Consider the following 19833-nt stretch of genomic DNA (forward strand, 5'->3'; position numbering starts at 1 on the left):
AGTTACCTCCGCTAGCATGAGGACTGTTTCTAGAAATATCTTTTGAGTTAATGTAATAGATTTCAGGGTTCAAGAGGATTCTTTAAGGGTCAGGATCATCAATTGTTTGGGTTTATTTAGTTAAGATGTATAGTCAATAAGAGGAAAGTTAGATTTCAGCCTCAATTATAAATTGGTAGAGAATAGGTTAAGAGTAGATTTGGATGGACTCTTGATTGTAAGGTTGAAATAGTAGCTTGAACTTTTTCCTGTTTTAATTTTTTTTTTTAGCTTGATACCGTTTTGCAGTCCGTTTTCTAAAAAGTTTTAACTAAAACATAACGCACGATGTACCTCATTTTAACTTCTCATAGGACCAGAAAATTGGCCTAAAACTCCTGATCTGTTTGGAATGTGGGATGGCACTAGGAACTGTTGGCTAGTGTGTTTGTGGTTTTTTTTTTAATATGTTCAGAGGCTGCTCTAAAATAGACTTCATTTGAACACACTAAAAGATGTAATTGAGGAATTAAGAACTATAAAACCTCATTTTCTCCCCAGAGTCTCATGCTCCCTTGGGGAAGATTTATGTTTTCCATTTTCACTTAGAGGCAGAGGCTGTTACCTTTCTCCTCTCTATCAGGAAGGTTTTAGTAAGGAAAATATAACACGTAAACTTTTTTCATGTTTAATGAAAATGAATAATTTTTAACTTGTATAAATATTTCTACACCAAGCAGCAGCTGTTCAAATAGTGCAGTAGCAGTTTAAATAGAACTTTTAAAACTTAAATAAGCAGCTTTTTACCATCGTGGACTTCATCCTCCCTAACGTGAAGGAAGTTAATTAATACTTGGTGATGGAATTTCATAGAAAAATCCAACTTTTCATTAAAAAAAAAAAACACAGCTTTATCAAAAACTGTAGTAGGTTCTGCTAGTTTCACACTTGATCCCCAAATAATACCCTCTTGGAAGACTTGAAAGGTAATACTTACGTATAGAATTTGGCTAGGTATTCATGCTGGTCATCTGAGTCTTTTATCATGAGTATTAGATACCTCTTCTTGAACTTTTCTGTATCAAAGATTCTGTTGCATTTGTATTTTAATATGGCAAGCCTTTGCTTGTGACTGCTTTTCCAGTAAAAATAAAGATTAGGACTTGTATTCTTGGTAGCTTAAAGATAAACTTTTGTAAGTAGAACTTGCCTTATCTTTGTCTTCACAGTAGCAGAACATCTAAAATACTGCCATTCTAATTAAGTGATAATATTGCAAACACTTCATAGTGCTTAGGAAGTTGTAGGCGCTGTTCTAAACAGTTTATATGTGTTAATTAAATCTAAGTAATCCTATGTGGTAGGTGCTATTCCCATTTTACAGATGAGGAAAGTGAACTACTGAGGTAAATAACTCGCCCAAGGTCACACAGCTAGTAAAAAGTGGAGTTGAAATTTGAACCTAGGCATAAAATACTTATTTCTTTTTCATTATAGAAAAGTTACGGTTTGTTTTTTTAAAAAAATTAACACCTATTAAATTTAGTGATGTTTAGTATGTTTTCATCCTGGGGAATTTTCAGATTGACAAATTATGTTCATTATAAAATTAACACATGTAAACAGTACTGACAGATTAAGTGATACGTTGACTAGAGTAAAGTTTTACTCTTTATGATTGTTAATTCGTTTTACTTACTGGACAGGCTGCTCTCTGCACTGTAAGGAGGCACTGTTACATTTTACCAAATTGTGGAATTGCATTTCCTCAGTGGGTGTTTCACTGTTGCCTTCTTTTAATCAAGAATCTAGTAGTGTAAGTCCTCAAAATCAGTAACTGTATTTGACACAATTTTTCTCTTCAAAATTCTTAGGAAGTGACTAGTGATGATTGACTTTCTGGAAAATGTTTATTGGTTAGTGCTTTATGTAGGGAACAAGATTAACTGCTCTCCTGCACCTGCAAGAGATGCATCACAAACTAAATGATCTCATGCATTTGTGTCCATACTGGTCTAGTTTAGGAGAATTAATGACCAATTCTCCTCCCACGTCCCCATCTTTTCCCACAAAGTTTGGAGTTATCTTATTGAAGACTTTGGATTAAGTGTCTTAAGGAAATTTGCATGATGTTTTAAAGTTTTATATGAATGACTTGTTTCCAAGTACCACAGGTTTCCATTGGTAGAAGTATTCCAAGCAGTAAAGTATAGGCAGAATTCAGTCATTCACATAAAACATTTGATAGGATTATACAAATTGTAAGTAATGGAGGTAAAAACTCTTTGACATATTCCCCAGTCCAAAAAGGTCAAGTTTCATGTTTGTTATCTCTAGATTTCTGCTAGAATGTTCATTCTTAATTTTACACTTGATGTTTCAGTTGTGATTTAGAGATGAATCATCCATTCCTATAGTATTATGGCTATATTACTAGTTAATGGCTAGTAATTTTATTAGACTGGAGAAAAGTGATTTTTAAAATAAACTGTTGTGAAGAACAAATGGATATTCATTGTATTTTAGTCGTTAGTAGACATCAGACTTGGATTCAGAGAAAATTGCAGACCAATGTGATTGCCAGCCTACTCATATTACCTTTTCTTCCATGAATTACTGTAAGTTGAAATATATATTTTATATTTTCCATTGGTATATTTTTATCATATTGGTCCATCTTATTTTAAAAGTTTAGCTTGTTTTTACACTTAGGTATATATATTTTTTACATTTACATAATCTTAATACAAACACAAAGATTGGCATTGATACTAAATAAGTTAATAAAAGCAGTTGAAAAAAGTTTCTTTGGCTGAGGAACAAAGCTATTTGATGATCTTAAATTTATGTCTGTTCCAGTTCCTTAAATTTAACATTGAATTCTTAGTATGTTTACTATGTTTTGTATGCTGCAAATAATATAAAATATTCTAGTTTTGATTTGATGGTATAATCAGTTTCCTTATTTGAATTATATATCTCCAAGTACCTTTCTCTTTCCCTGAATCCCATAAAAACACATATATAAAAGGGACTTCCCTGGTGATTCAGTGCTTAAGACACTGCATCCACTGCAGGGGCACAGGTTCAATTCCTGGTTGGGGAATTAAGATCCTGCATGCCACATGGTGTGGCCAGAAAGGAGGGGAAAAGAAATGATGAAACATTCATAATCCATTTTGTCAGTAGAGAAACCTTGTTAATATCAGAAGTAAACTCAGTAACTTATCTTTCTGATAACAGATTTGTTGGAAAGCCTGTACATGAGCAAAATTATGTATTCCTTAATGTCTGGAAGAATTATGACTGCTATTGTATAACCTCTATAAACCAAAGAAGGTTGTTATGGGTTTTGATCCTGTTAAATGCATTAAATGAGACAAATATTAAGAAATAAGATTTAAAAAAAAATTTAAAAGTAGACAAAAGAGGGTAGAAAGAACATGCTAGACATCAAATTCTTTTTTTCTTATAGCTAGTATCCATATAGCTAATACAATTTCTTGATCTAAAATAAGGAAATAATTCTATTTTTCCAGCTCTTGGAATGATTGGTTTCAGCTCTTTTATGCCCATTTACATCTTTTATTTACCGTTCAGGATGTAGGATTTGCAGCTAGGGAGCCTACTTTGAATTCCACCTGCCCTGTTCATATTAACCTTGGGCCCAGTTAAGTGTTAGCTCAGTTTCATTTGTGAAGTAGCCATAATGAACTTCCTTGGGTGGTTTTGGTGATTAAATGAGATAATGTGTATAAAGCTATTATACATACCCGAAAAGTAATAATGAGCCATTAATGGTTAGACTCAAAAATTGTCAGAATCTGGAGAATGTTTTATTGGATACTGACTTCCTTATGTGAAATGGGTGATTAATATATAAAATGTTCTTTCCCCATTTGGGTAGTCTTAGATTTATTACTGCCTCAGATGATGATACTGTGACATCTATATGTTTTCTTTAAAAGAAGTGACAGGATGTGTTGATCACATACATGCTTCAGTGGTTCTTAAGGACAAATAGACCACCAGGGAATGTACTTTCAGAACATTTTATATTTCTAAACTACCATTACTAGCGCATTGACTTGAAACCTTTAAAAATAGTTACAGCAAAATTTTATTCTTCTAGAAAGTGATAATTGGGAATAAAAAATAGAAATTATAACTCTAGCCTAACTGCTAAAGCCAGTTGAGACATTTGAAATACTTAGGATACAAGTATTTCTTGTTTGACCTAAAATCTTGCACCTTTTTCTGGAAAAAAAGAGAAAAAGTGTTTTCACATTGGCAGACTACTTGAGTACATTTGAGGTGACTCTAGGACATTGCTTTGGAATGAAACAAATGTTAAGTACTTTTTAGAGAGTGATTTGAGAGTTAATTTCTATATACATTTTTATGATTTAACTGATATCTTTCACTTTTGGTTAGATTGATGGTGGAAATAGTGTTGTAATATCTTTAACTAAAAAAATATTTTCTTTTATGTAGATTAGTAAAATATAGAAATTTAAAGCCACTTGATACTTTTTTGTCACATTTTTAGATACCTGAAGGCACTTGTTAGTTTAGAAACATAATCATGTATAAAATGCAACTTTAAAAATCATGGTTGGGTTATTTTGTATGTGAAAGCCTCCAAAAACTACTCCACATGCTGTTTTCCCTCACAAGTTTTTCCAGTTTAGTTGGGGCTAGACACAAAGATAAAACATTTTCTCCTGCAACATTCTGTAAAACAGATTTGAATTGAGAGAATGGATTTCTCGCTGTTTCTTGAGCTTTCATTTTACTTTATAAAATCACTGAGTTGTTGAATTTGTGAGACCTAATTTACAATGACAACAATCATATTTTGGTAGGTTAGAATTTGTATTTAGTATAAAAAAAATCTGGACAAATTTTATTATCTTTTTTGTTTTTACTCGCTTCCTCATTTATTCACCTTGGGGCCAGTGCCCCAAGTAAAGGGAAGGAAGAAGGCGTTACAGCTCCTCGTGGAGCTTGTGATGAATAGATTATTGCGTGTATCCGTCTGCTGGAAAGTTGATTATAGGACACTTTTTTGCATGTAATAGTTCTTTTTGAGTGTTTTTCCCCCCTGTTTACTCCTGTTGTCTTTGTTGCATTGTTATAAGTAATGTTGATTTTATATCCACCCCTTGCTTTTTTAGTGTGTAATTCTGAAGTAGTGGGAATTATTTGTTCTGCACACATTCTCTCATTGAAAGCTACTGCTTTTACAGAAACTTTTGTAATATATGCATTGTTTGGTAAATGAATGGATATATCCTTTGACAGTATGTTCTTTAAAGCTTAATAACTGAATAGAGAATACAGTAGAAGCAGCTACTCTTTAGTTCAAGTGGAACACTGTTTCCAGTAGTGGCCTAAAGGTATTTTGATTGATATTTATTGGTTCTTTATAAATAGTATCTTGAAAGAAATTAAGGTAATAGCATATAACATCTGTTCTGTCAATAACAGTGAAAGTGGTTATTTTTGGTTTGGGGAAAATGTATACATATATGTAGACTTGATGTTTGAAGTTTATAAGTCAAATTATTTCATCCACAAAGTGGAAATTTGAGGTTATTAGCCTCCTGATTGAAGAACAGATTGACTAAGTTTTTTTTTTTTTAAGTAAAGGAAGTGTGTAGTAGTTGGCCAAGTGGGGAATAAAAACTTACCGTCTTAGTTTGCACCAGATGCTGTGCTTCGAGCTTTTTCCAAGTGTTGTCTTATATGGTGTATGGCATCGTAGTGGTTATTAGGATAGCTCGCGTTCTCCTTTTTACTGAAGAAAGTAATGAGCTTACTTGGTTAAGTTGGTTTGCCTGGAGTCTCTCACAAAGCCAGTAAATACTAGAGCTGATATTTGTGTCCAGGTTTGACTCCAAAGTCCCACATCTTTCCATTTCACCAAGTTTTCGCAGTAAATACCCTCCTACTTTATGTTGGTAATGCAAGAAGGTAATGGATGCAGCATGTTATTCTAACTTTAGTTTTAAAAACCAGATAGAATAATTTTATTCTATAGACACCTAAATGTCTTAAGTGTTCTTATGCTTCTACTTATGGCGTAAGCATTTAATTTGCTGAAATAAATGGTCCTAGACATACTACTTATGTGTAACATAAAATAAGAGTTGAGGTAATTTGAGTTTATGCACAGTTTCTTTTGAGTAATATACACAGACATCTTTTAAGTAGTTTAGGTTGCCTAGTGTAGCATCTGCTAAGTTTTGCCAAATTGTAGCTTCCTTTTCTGCATGTGTAATGCCAGATGCTCATTCCTATGGTTTTTTCTTCAGTGAATTAATCAGTATTTCTTTTACATGTCACAAAACACCCAAGTAATAGGCAGCTAGACTTTTTCTTCAATTAACTGTCTTTTGCACTTCACAAAATAAGATAGCCTTGATCATTTTTTTCCACTCTATAAAGTTATATTAAAGCCACAAAAATATAAGAAACTACTTTTAAGATGGAATTTTAAAATTAATACTGTTTTTCATTTTAGCACTTTTTCAGCCATTAACTCCAGGCTCTCGGGAATTTGAAGATGTTTTAAATATTCTCCACTCATCTTACCTTGAACCAACTTCAGTAGCAAATTTTAACTACAGGCGTGCTTGCTTGATACATAACGAGCTTTTGGAAAAGGAGGTATGTTTTAGATTGTGCCTTTTGTAAGATTCTTCAGAACCAGTTAATAGCCTGGTATTTGTTTTACTTTTTTTAAAAAAATGCTGAAGTTCTTTGGAAAGCCAAATTATGAAAGGGAAAAACAAGTTTTAAATGACATGTTTTTTCCTCTAAACACTATTGATGTTGCACTGCATTTATCTGTGTGTTACTGTGTGATTATATAAAATAACTTTTTACTGAAAATGAATCTTAAGCATAGTGATAACTTATTGTTTAATGGCATCATTGTAAATTCATCAGAAGGCTTTTTGATCTTTCAAGCATATGTTAGTTAAGTGGAATCTCCAAGAGTGTGTTGTGTCTTAGGTTCCAAGGTTAATGAAATGTACATTTATTTTTAGGATATGTTTAATTTTTCCCTTGATTATTGCCAGGTAATTGAATTTGATTTAATATCATTAGTAGAAATTCTTAGTGAGAAAGTGAGAACAAAGGGGAGTATTTGAGCCTTTTAGGTAGTGAATTCAAGTTTCATGTACAGATTAGAATACTGTTTGAGTTTTGGTTTAGGAAAAGCCATAATAATCTTGGAGTTAATACAAATGACATATTTGGAAACATTTGATGTGTATACTGCTTTCTAATAATAACATGAAATGCTATTAATTTTGTGCTTTTACAGTTGGTTAATCCAGTGCTGTCAGTATTTAACTTTGAAAGGATCCCTAAAGTAACTAAATGTTACTGGCTCCCAGAGAAAATTAAAACCTTGGTAGTCTGATGTGGTTTCATGGTATGATAGGGATTATTTGTTAATTCATATGAAAATTTGGTCTAAAACTTCATTATATTGTTGAAGATCAGTAATAGCCTGAATATTGCATGTAAATGTTAGGTACAGGCTCATATCTGTATGTGTCTAAAAGTGAACGCTAGCAGTTTAGGGTGACTTACAGTTCAGATGTACTTAGATCAAGTCACTCTTATGGGTATGGAGCATGGCTTATGTACTTGACACTGAGAATACGGTTGCAAAGAAATGAAACATTTTTCCTTGTTGTAATTGGGGTTATAGTCTAGAAGTGGTCATTAAACAAAGATTTATTAAGCCACCTACTATATGCAGTGGGTCATCCCTGGTGGCTCAGTGTTAAATGATCTGCATGTTAATGCAGGAGACGTCTGTTTGATCCCTGGGTCGAGAAGATCCCCTGGAGAAGGAAATGGCAGCCCTCTCCAGTATTCTTGCCTGGGAAATCCCATGGACAGAGAAGCCTGGCGGACTACAGTCCATGTAGTCACAAAGAATCAGACACCACTCAGCAATGAAAACAACTATATGCTATGTGCCATGTCAGATAAAACGAGAAATCCAAAGATAATCAAAATATGAACTTAAAAATCTATGGGAGGGACTTCCCGGTGGTCCAGTGGTTAAGAATCAGCCTGCCAGTGCAGAGGGACACAAGTTCGATCCCTTGTATGGAAAGATCACACATGCCATGAGGCAGCTAAACCCATGTGCCACAACTATTGAGCTGCTCTAGAGCTGGAGAGCCACAGCTCCCGAAGCCTGAGCGCCCTAGAGCCTGTGCTCTGCAACAGGAGAAGCCACTGCAGTGAGAAGTTCCACTAGAAGAGTAGCCCCTACTCGCCACAGCTAGAAAGAGCCGTGGCAGCATCGAAGACCCATGGCAGCTCTTAAAATTGTGGTAAGATTTTAATAGAATTTTAGCTAAAATTGTTCAGCACTAGAGGCTTATCTGACTATATTTTAAGACTAAAGAGCTAATTCTAATGAGGAAAAAATGAAGTGCAGAAATTTCAAGGAGAGAAAAGATAATTTCCATTTCGGTAGGTTTGGAATTCTTTTGCTGCACCTCACAGCTTGTGGGATCTTAGTTTCCAGACCAGGGATCATAATCGGGTGCCTAGCAGTGGGAGCGCAGAGTCCTAATGACTGGACCACCGAAGAAGTGCTGCTCTGGATTCCTGAGAAATAGGATTCCTGAGCCTCTCCACTTGAGAAACACAGACACGTGCTAAGGCATTGTTACAGATCTAATTTCATTTAGTTTACAGAAAAGCGAAGAGAGCTGAAGTTTGATGGTCGTTTAGATAAAGAACTTTCAGAATCCTATGCATTTCTGATGGTTGATCGGTATAAGGTAAGTGAACTCATTTTATAAAAAATAATTTGAAAATGTTTGCATTGTAAGTTACTAAATTTGCAGTTATTCAGTACACTTGATTTTTATAAACTAACAATTTGTTGATGTATAACTGGAAAAGTGATTTAGTAGCGCAAAGTATTTCATTGTTTTGTGATTTGTTTTTCAGATATGTTCATTTTTTTCTTTGATCAGAGCTATTCCCCCCCTCCCCCCCGAATGTAATTGATAATAAATACTTTTCCTTTTATTAAAGTAGATTATCAGGTGGGAGGGAGATTTGAGAAGAAGGGGACATATGTATACCTGTGGTTTTTTCATCTTGATACATGGCAGAAACTAACATTCTATTGTAAAGCAATTATCCTCTTCCTAAAAATAAAGACTGAAAAAAGTAGATTATCTTCTCTATTGCAGATTATATGTGCTGAAAACTATTTTTTCTCCTTTGGTGTTTAGATGGAGTTACTGTCTCTCAAATATTTTGCCAATTCTAATTCTCCCTAAAAGGGAATGCTTATATATACGAATGTCATGAATTCTGAGTATCTGTCCGACTTGGCATAAACAAAAAATAGATTTCAACTATGGTTACATTGGAAATTTAAACCAGTTTTACACTGATATTTAGTTGTTATGAGTAAACTAGCATGTATATTTATAATTTCTGTAGTTAAAAATATAGTTTAGAAGCTTGGATTTTACTTAAAATGAGTTTATAGACTATCTTTCCACATTTTTAATGTAATGTGACTGCAAGATGACATGTTTTGTTTATTTAGGTTCAGAGCATATGTGAAAAAGGACTACAGGTGGGCCAGTCCAAAATAACAATTCTTGGCAATCCTTCCATGGGTAATCTTTTTTTCTTTTTCCATATACCTACTCCTAAATTGCCCTTTAAAATATATTATCTAGTTTTGCTGCAGTCCTAAAAGTTAAATTCATTTATGCTTTGTCATGTTCCCAGAAAGAGAGACTAGTTTCAGGTTCTGCGGTGTAAAACCAGTTTTATTCTTTGTTTCTGATTTTGCATACTTGGAATTGAACAAGGGTTATCTTTTTTTCTGTTAATGTCTTAGTCTAGTGCTAGTGATACTGAGAAATTTGATTAGTTTCATGTTTTTTCTGGTTTTATTTTTGCTTTGGTTCAATATCAGCTCTCTTTACTGTCATTACATTTTTTTTTTAAAGTGTGATACCTTTTATCTCTTGTAACTATCTCTTTATCTCTTATTATAATCTTATAATATCTCTTAATTTTATCTCTTAGAATATTATATAATTATAATACTTAGGTTAAGTGTTTGGACTTTTTATATTTGTGTCTTTGTTAATAATTCTTTCATTTGTCTCTTTACTAGGTGTCTATCTTTCTAGGTATGCTGATTTACTACAAGCTAATCCTTTGGAAGCTGGGGCAGTGGGTGATGTGGTTATTTTTAAAATAATGAAGGTAATTTTGACTTTCATAATTCAATATATCAAAGATAACATTTGATTTGTATTAGGAGTTTGATTAAAAGCCAGTAGTTGCTTGGGTTTGGTATATAAGATACTTCTTAGAGAGGTTTGCCATCTTTAATCTGAATTTACTGAACCTTAAAGTTAGCTTTTCTTTCCAATGTAAAGAATGAAAGAGGGAAATATGTTGATAATGTCACTTAAGCAAGTGAAGAGTGTTGTGAAGAAAGTTTTTATTTCCTTGTATTAAACAAATTCAAAACTTTTTTCTAGGGCAGGGTAACTTTTTCTTACTGCTTCAATATTGGTAAAATGTTTTGGCTATTACTTTATTAGCAAGTATTAAAGAAAAAAAACTGTTATAAGTGATCTGTATTCAGAGGTATACTATCATGTTAATGTCATACAGTCAATAATAAGGTTTTGATGGACGTGAAAGGTTTTCTCTATTTTAGGGTAAAATAAAGAGTGTATATGACCCCATGGGTGTAAAAAGTTCAGAATCTGTATTAAATAAAAGTGCTTCGGACCCAACACCAAAGCATGAATGTCATGTGTCGAAGAATGTTAATAGAATTACATCACTTCTGGCTTACAGAGCCTATGAGCTTACTCAGGTAGGTGCCTGGATCCGCTTTAGTGTTATGACCTCATATCAGTTTGTCACTAAATACTTTAGAATATCTCCCTTTCAGTTCCCTCTGCCACCACACTAGTCTGGACTTAGCACTGCCATCGTCCAGTGGTTCGCCCTGCTGTTTGGTCAGTGTTTGCAGTGGTCCTCCTCAGGGTGACACTCAGGTTCCTTAGCCTCACTCGTTCTCCTTGCTTGTAGACTGACCTCCAGCCTGTTTTTTTGTATGACTCCTGCCCTCTGTGATCTCATTTCATCTTAAAGCCTTGATTTCTCATGACCTGAAAATTCCTGTCTGATAAAATATTACTCAACCTTCAAGGCAAAGTTAAAGCCCCCTGAATTACCTTAATTCTTATACTTTGTGTTACTGATTTGATAGATTCTATTTTTATTAGTATTTTTCTAAAATTCAAGCAGTTCAGTTTTTAGCTTTATTCAGGTATAATTGATTTATAGTAAACTACACATACCTAAAAGTATAATATTTGCTATCAGTCATGGTTTTATATGGTGTTTGACTATAAAGGAATGTTATTCTTTTTTTAAAAAAATGTGTATATCTAAAGGGATTGTGTATAGAAGTGGTGGTGCTCACCTCCTGGAAATGTTCTCTTTTTTTTTCTCCCTTTCTTTGATGTTTTACTTTATATACATTAAAGAAAATTTATACTTTCTCCTTTGTTTTTGAAGAATCTCTGTGGGTAAGACGTTTTAGCAAAAATTATATTCACCAAAATCATCTGGACTAACTCATTCATTGCCTTCTGGACAGTAGTAGTGTTGTCACCGATGTTTGTAGTCTCTGCCACCATCCCTCTATTGCCTAGTCTGCAGTTGGAGTCAAGAATCTGTTTTTCCTTTGAAATAATGAGCACAGTAGTAGTTTGCTTGAGATTGTGTTTTTACTATTTTATTTCCATATCAGTGGCTTTTGTGAGCTGACATGGAAGTTAGGCTCCATTTGTTACACTTTTTTTGAGGAGATTTGTTGCACATTCACAGTGGTCAGCTCTTCAGAAGAACTTTTTTAGTATCCTGTCATTTGAGATACATATATACATACAATGCGTGTGTGTGTATATATAAGCACAATATTTTTATATTATGAAATTAATATAAAGTACAAATTATTTTAAATAAATTGACAGGCAGTGCTTAAAGATAGCTTTTCATTAGAGGTACTTCAGTTAATATTGTGTTTTTCAGGTATCAGGCAGATAAATACAACATTCCACTCTGTAATTCTTGCCTTCTTAAGAGAGGTAACTTTGCATTTTCTTATTTTTAGTATTATTTTTATGAGTATGTCTTTGATGAGCCAAGGCGAAGACCAAGACACGTGTGTCCATACGCAGTTGTGTCTTTTGCTTATAAAGATGATATACAAACTCAGAAGTTCGTACCTTCATCAAGGTAAGACTTGTGAATCTTAGATGTCATTTAGAATCTGTCGTCACGTATCCTGCACTGCTGAGTTAGGAGGACCACTTTCCATTTTTTTGTTTTTGCTTCTCTTGAAATTCATTAAATACAGGATTGTTCATGATGACTTTTAAGAATTAAATTAGAAAGACAGATGTCTAGAAATAAAAACTAAAATTTACTAAAACCTCATTGATTAACCTTTTTTTCCTGATACTGAAAATTTGTGTAGTTGGTATCAACGCTGTTTTTTGTATTCTTTTTGGCTGCCACACAGCATGAGGGATCTTAGTTCCCCGACTGGGGATCAAACCCTGGCCCTTGGCAGTGAAAGTGCAGAGTCCTAACCACTGGACTGCCAGGAATTCCCTCAAATGCATTTTTTTTTTTGGCTGCCCTGGGTCTTGTTGCTGTACGATAGTTGCTGCAAGCAGCTCTGTAGTTGAGGTGCATGGGCTTGTTGTTGTAGTGGCTTTTCTTGTTGCAGAGCACAAAATGATCATCCTCTGGCAAACTGTGCATTTACTTTTTGACTGTTTCCTGTCTTCCTTATGAGACTGTAAGCTCTGTGAAGGCAAGGGTTTTGTTCCTCCCTGTAATTCTGTTATCCAGAACTGTGCCTAATAAATAATAGAAACTTAGTAAATATTTATTGAACAATGAACATGTTTAAATATGATTGAGGCTATTTCTTTAAATCTCATCACCGTAATCAAGTGATTGACAGAGACTTTAAAGGACTAGATTCTCTCCTGATGGGTATTTTTGGGAAAATTTTTGAGGCAAGTAAGTAATTCTGATTTTTTTCCACGTAGACCTGGGTTTATTAAATGTTATAATAAGTAATTTGTTCTTCATGCTTGGAAGGATTTAATATTTTTGTACAGTGTGCCATTGAAAATAGCATTTCTATCAAGGTCCTGAATGTTAGCTTTAATGTTGTTAGCAATCAGTAATATTTCTTTTTTTTTAAAAAATTTATTTGTAGATCTAACAGCTTTAATGCAGATAGAAACACAGGTAAGATTCTTGTATTTCTTTCCTTTAGTTTTATAAATCAGAAGAATTATGTTGAGTAAAGAAATAAGTTAAGTGCTTTCTTTATTTTTATAATGAATGAGACTCTGCAAAGTATGAAAAAACTGGAGGCCATGTTATGATGTAGCATTGACGCTTGGTCATCCAAACATAAGGTCTCCTTTGAGAATCTGCTGGTACTGTGAATAGTCCAAAGAATTGTAGCACTTTGATTGATAAAGGTAGGAAAAATAAAACAAGCTTCACAACTCAGACAAGTATTAATTTCATCAGAGATTTAGAGTTAAAGAGAGAAGATTAAAAGCAATATTGACATTTTCTATCTGCAAGTTTCTCCACAATGAAAAGAACACAAGTGGAACCTGTGTGACATGTGGAGTTCATGCAGTTGACTGGATTTCTCCTTTGGGGGGAAGTGGAGGGCAGTACTGTATTGTCTTTGCTCCTCAGCATTCTGATAGGAGGATATGTAGGCAAATAAATTTGTTATCTTTTTCATCTGGAATAATTTTGTATGAGAAGAGATACCCCAAACAAAAATCCGATTATTTGAATTCTCTGTAAATAGAAATGTCAAGACTTTTTTTTTTTTTTTGGTGATTGTTCTACTAAAACTGTTTCTGGATATTTTTCCCTTTTTATGTAGTAAACATGTATTTGCTTCTGGGCTGCTGAGAGTCTGAGTTGTGTCATTTTTCTTTTTATTTAGATAAATTTAACTACACGTTGTGGAAAGGACAGCTTTTAAATAAAGGAAAGCTTTTGTGTTATATTTCTCTGAGGTCAGCCACTCGTGCTTTTTTGCCTGTCAAGCTGTAAGTATGTTGTATTGTAAGAAAGTAGCAATTAGTTGCTAATTATTCAGTTCTTACATTTAAATTTTTTTCTGTTTTTCTTGCATTTAACTTTTACTTTGATCCATAAGAACTTAAATGTTAATACTGATTTGTTTTTTAAAAAAAGATTGATTTGATAACTTGGAGACTTGGGTTAAAAAAAGCTCTCTGCTTTTCTGTCTTGATTTGCAGATAGGCTAAATAGTTATATTTACATTTAAATGTACATTTAAATTTAAATGTAAATTATTTATATTTACAGTTATATTTACATAGTTACATTCATGGCATGAAACTTTTTCTTAGTGATTTAAATATTAAAAGTGATTTTTCAAAGTTTTGTCCTATGTAGATACATTTTTTATTTAGTGATTTTGAACATGATAGACTTATAACACTTCTTTGTTGAAAACATCTTGATGTGGTCAGTTTAGTTAAAATTTATAGGCTGTTTTCAGTTTTTTGCAACATAAGTCGGAATAGAAAGATTTAAAATGATCTTTTGCTATACCACAGTAAATGTTATGGGCCCTTATAAATGGTAGAAGAGCAATTTAACTGTTCATACATGAATTGCCTTTAATAAAATGACAAATTTTTATCTTTTGTGGCTGGTAAAATTGGTATTAGCTTCTGACTTAAAGAAAGAAGGTTGGTAATATTGCTGGGCTATTTAGCTACCTGTATATACATGTGAACTTCACATATCAAATATCAAGTATAATATTAATAAATGTGCTCATCTGTATTCCATCCAGATATATGTGTCTGAGAGAGAGAGAGTGAATGAGAGAAAACATTACTAGAGTTAAAATACAGATAAGGCAAATAAGCCTTTTCAATTTTCTTTCAGTCCTGAGAAGTTAGATGTTGAAACAGTTATGAGTATGGATCAACTGAAACAGAAAATCCCTCCAGCACTATTTTATAAGGAAACTTACTTTGGTCCAAATGAAGGTAGAGCAATTTAATTTTATTACAATATATAAGAAGCAGACTTGACTTGAATACTAACTGTGTATTTTTTCTTATGTCAGTTTTGAAGAATGGAATGTATTGCAGCCTTTATGAAGTTGTAGAAAAGACAAGGATTGGAAGTAACATGGAGAGTTTGCTGCAGAAACTAGAGAAGGAGAAACTTGTGAGTTAAAGGTTTTCAGATGTTCCTTCTTCTTCCTAAGAAACGTGCATATATTAATAAGTGATTATGGTAACATTTCAGTTTATGTCATTTTTGCTTCTGAAAATACCACAAAGTCTCTGTTGTTGCCACTTGGTTAAAAGTGTTATGGTCTTGGTGCTTTTCTATTTTAGCCATGACACTAGATCCTCTATAGACTAGTCTTTTCCATGAAGTATCTTGATTGTATTTTGTGACTGTGATATTCAGCAAATACTTATTATTATCCCATTTTTATGCAGGGTATATAGTTTGGTAAAGAATGAGACAGGAGACTATTTTCCTGGATTGTGTGGTGAATGGAGTTACTCGTTTGTTCCAGTAGAGACTGTGCCATGTTTGAAGATTCAGAAAGAACAAGGCCCTTGATGAGGTTGAAAGTATAAAAATATTAGAGGATATAGAAAATAGGGCTAGAAAAGTGTGTAGGGGGCTATGTTGTGCTCGAATGTTTGTACATTTGGACTTGATAGAAATAGATTTTAAAGAATGGGATGAGGTTTTGATTATGTGTGTAATGAGGTGTGTTTTGAAAATTTACTTTGGTTTCTCTGTAGAGAATGAATTGAGAGGGGAGATGAGGTAGGAAACTACCATTTAGAGTAATGGTAGGTGTGATGAAAAAGGATAATGAAGAGATCGATTTAAGGGATATTTACTAGGTAGTATCTAATTTAGTGCATATTGAGTATATTGAGTTTCAGTGAAGGGATTACTAGTTCAGGCATCAGACTGTGATGGATTCAGAAATGAATTGAAAATGGTTATGTGATGCTGCTATGTATAGGTTAGTTGAAGGAGAGGAGGTGATTGCAGGAAAGAGTGGCTATTCCATGATTTCTGTTAACATGAGGTAGGTGAGCTTGTGTTCAAATGTTTAGATATTCCAACAGCGAGGAATAGAGTTTTTTTGGCACAAGTATGCTGTTTAATACAAAGTTTTCAGTGGTTGTCTTTTTACTCCTCATTTGTTGAGCCTTGGTTTCCCAGTAGTCGAATGGAGAGTTGTAGCGGCGATTTTTTTTTTTAGAACTTGCAGCTCTATAGATGACTACATAGAATTTCATTGTATGGTCATACATTTGTTTAATCAGTCCATCGCTTGTAGGTGGGAGAGTCAAATTATATACAGAACTTATAGGCAGAGTTGGTACACTTGCTAGCAATGACTCTTTGAGACCAGCTATAAAGCTGTAGGTTAGGCATCTTTGAACACACGCGTATGTACATTTACATACTATATGGACATCCATTTACATTTATCTTTGTGTTTCTTAACCCCCACCCCCAACCCCACCAAGCTCATCTGTGATACAAATATTCCTCATGATCAAAATCTATTCAGTTCCTGAGTTCATTAAGTGAAAGTTTAGGTTGTAGGTTTGGATGTAATGGAATATTGAGTTATCCAAATCTGTTCAGTTCTTAAATTTCATAGAATGCATATTGTGAATCTGGACAGTGAGGAGTTTATCACAAAAATACAATGTCTGTTTAGTGCCTAATAGTGGAAATCAGGATAGGAAGGATACTAGCATTTTGTTCTTCACCTGAGCAGGTATAAAGTTAGGTTTGTGGAGGACTGGGTCAGAATCAAGAAGTAAAGTAAGATCCTCTGTCTTAGAGGGCACGGGCATTCCATAAGGATACACCACGTGACTCTGATGAACTGACATTTTATACAGCTCCCCCCTTTCCTGCAGGCCCCATTGGGAATTTTTCTATTTGTAGCTACGTCCTTCATAGTTGTCGTAATAATGGGAGGTACATTGGGGACTCCTGGGTTCTAAATAATTTTATCCTGAATACATACAGGAGATACTCTGGATCAGAGAGTTACCTTCTCACAGTAGGTAATACACGTGTTGGCTCTCCTTTGCTCTGTTTTGTACCCTTAGGGCAGTGCATCCAGACTCAGGTCGGTTAGTCTATGCAAGTAGTTGGACAGTCCATAAGCAATGGTGAGATGATTTTTCTTACATAAAGGGAAGGAGGCAACCATTTCCCTTCTCTCCTGAAAAGATATCCTTGAAAATGTAATGAATGGTAACTCCAACCTTTGGTGAATAAAGTCTTTTCTGGAGACAGTTAGCCCTCTTGGACCTAAATACCTAGGAAGATAGCTCTTCAGTCTTCCAGGCACCTTGGGACTTAACCTAGGAACCTAATCTGTACTGTAAACTTTGGTGTGCTCACTTAGCACTTTTAGGGAGATAGGAGAAATGTATCCTTTTGGATCAGAGCAGTAAACTAGATAATTGTCTATAGATGTAATTCTTAAAATGTGTGAAGAGTGTAATATTTCTGGGGGAAATGAAAACAAACACTCTCTATATACATTTCTGCACGTGAGAAGGCTAGGGCTTTTTGCAGGGACACAGAATTCAGGAAAGTTGTATTTTTCCACAGGGATGTTTATAAGATAAGTAAAATACTAAACTCTCTTTCAGTTGATGGTCAGTGAAATTAACTCTTTATTTATTTATTCATTTATTTTTTTAACTTTTTTTTTTAATGTTATTGGAGTATACTTGATTTATAATGTTGTGTTAGTTTCAGGTGTACAACACAGTGAAGTCAAATTCTTAAAGTTGACTTTAGTATAAGAAAAAATATGAGAGAAATGTTCCTAAATTTGAATATTGTCTCTGATATGAATATTTTGAGTCTCTTGGTGTGCGTATACAGGGTAATTTTCTCTCAGGTATACATTTAGTATATTAGATTTATTATTTAGAAGTAGAATTACTGAATCATAACATGTGACTGGCTTTACAAAATCATTTTATTTTAAGTGGTTGTACCAGTTTATACCCTCAGTACCAAGTTCCCATTAACTCACATCATCATAATTACTTGATATAGTCAGCCTTTAAATGTCTTTTAATGTTCTCTTGCCAATTTTTCCTTTTCAGTGTCTTGTGGTTTTTAGTATGGTTTATTTACAGTATTGTGCTAGTTTCAGTTATATAGCATAGTGATCAGTATTTTTGCAGATTATATTCCAACATAGAGTGGCTTGTGTTTTCTTATTAGTTTGAGGAGTTTCATATTTATTTTGAGAATACTCAGCTGTGTGCTGTAATTTTTTTTTTCATAATTTACACTTGCCTTTCTGCTGAATTCACTGTTTTTTGGAGAACAGATGTTCATAACTGTAATGTAATTGAATTTGTCTGTCTAAATGTTAAGTACTGTTAGTGACTTGTTTAAGAAATCTTTCCTTGCTCCTAGATCTTATAGATAGTATCCTATATTTTTTTGAATGTGTTATGTGTTTTTTGAATGTTATGTGAATGTGTAATGATTTTTTCCTTTGGCACTTAGCTTTTTTCCTTAATATATAATATAATAACTTTATTGAAGTATAGTTGACTTACAGTGTTCCAGGAGCATAGCAAGGTGATTCAGTTATACATATACACATATATTATTTTTGAAATTATTTTCCATTATAGGTTTTTATAAGATACTGACTATAGTTCCCTGTACTATACATTAAACCTTTGTTGCTTGTTGCATATCTGTTTTTTTTTATTAGAAATCTAGCATTCTATTCATACTAAGTTAAACAAGTAGAATCAAAATGTCATAAATTTTTTGTTAGGCAAAAATTCTTAAATTTTCTTGAATGTATATATTATACATATTTATATACTTGTATACAGAAGTTTTTCTACTACACTTGATAAAGGCTTGAGAAAAAAAGGGGGGGGGATTGGAAAACATAAACTAAATGAAATGGGAACACTGAATATGAAATAGAAAAAGTGAAACTAGGTAAAAAGTAAATGATAATCATATAGTCCAGGTGTTTTTAAACTTAACTGCTTATTAGAAACATATCTGGAGGAAAAAAAGCAATACCTTGGCATTTGTATTTTTCGAAAAATTCCAAGATAATTCTGATATGCATCTGACACATAACTTTAAAAAAAATCTATGTATATATATTTTTTTAACTTTTGTGTGATACAACACACAAAAGGATTCCAATCTCATTTTTACCCCCAATATGAATCTAGCAAGTTGTTCCTGAACCATTTACTGAATAGTCCATCCTCTCTCCACTAAGAAGTCTTAATTATCAGGTAGGGCAAATTGCCCACTTTTTTCATTGCTTTCAGTGTTTTGCTATTTGAGATTGAGCTTTTTTTTTTCTTCCCCCCAAAATTTAAAAATCAGTTTATTTTTTTCAAAAAATCTTAGAATAAGCTCGTTGGTTCCTCATCTCTCCCCCACACAAAAAAAATCCCCATTGGAATTTAAAAATTGAAATTGTATTAAATCTGTAGATTCAAGAGGATTGACATCTGTGTGATATGGTCTTATCCATGAACAAAGACCATATCCATGTGATATGGTCTTATTTTCTCTCTTAAGGGTATTCTTTTAACAGAATTTTATAATTTTCTGAATACAAGTCTTGCCCATTTTTCGTTTTATCACCAG

General features: G+C 33.4%; 1 protein-coding gene across 4 annotated transcripts in view; it reads left to right on the forward strand.

Annotated features, from left to right (window-relative positions):
- TASOR (transcription activation suppressor) overlaps positions 1–19833 on the forward strand; it is a 49657-nt gene that overhangs the window by 1842 nt on the left and 27982 nt on the right. For all 4 annotated transcript variants that reach the window (XM_020887448.2, XM_020887452.2, XM_020887453.2 and 1 more), the window contains exons 2-11: positions 6506–6651; positions 8709–8801; positions 9587–9659; positions 10169–10260; positions 10724–10885; positions 12194–12318; positions 13316–13347; positions 14075–14180; positions 15055–15158; positions 15239–15342. In XM_020887448.2, the coding sequence (XP_020743107.2) occupies positions 6506–6651; positions 8709–8801; positions 9587–9659; positions 10169–10260; positions 10724–10885; positions 12194–12318; positions 13316–13347; positions 14075–14180; positions 15055–15158; positions 15239–15342 (1037 nt within the window). The remainder of the gene's footprint in view (positions 1–6505; positions 6652–8708; positions 8802–9586; positions 9660–10168; positions 10261–10723; positions 10886–12193; positions 12319–13315; positions 13348–14074; positions 14181–15054; positions 15159–15238; positions 15343–19833) is intronic.

This window comes from Odocoileus virginianus, chromosome 26 (genome assembly GCF_023699985.2).
Source record: "Odocoileus virginianus isolate 20LAN1187 ecotype Illinois chromosome 26, Ovbor_1.2, whole genome shotgun sequence".
Lineage (NCBI taxonomy): Eukaryota > Metazoa > Chordata > Mammalia > Artiodactyla > Cervidae > Odocoileus > Odocoileus virginianus.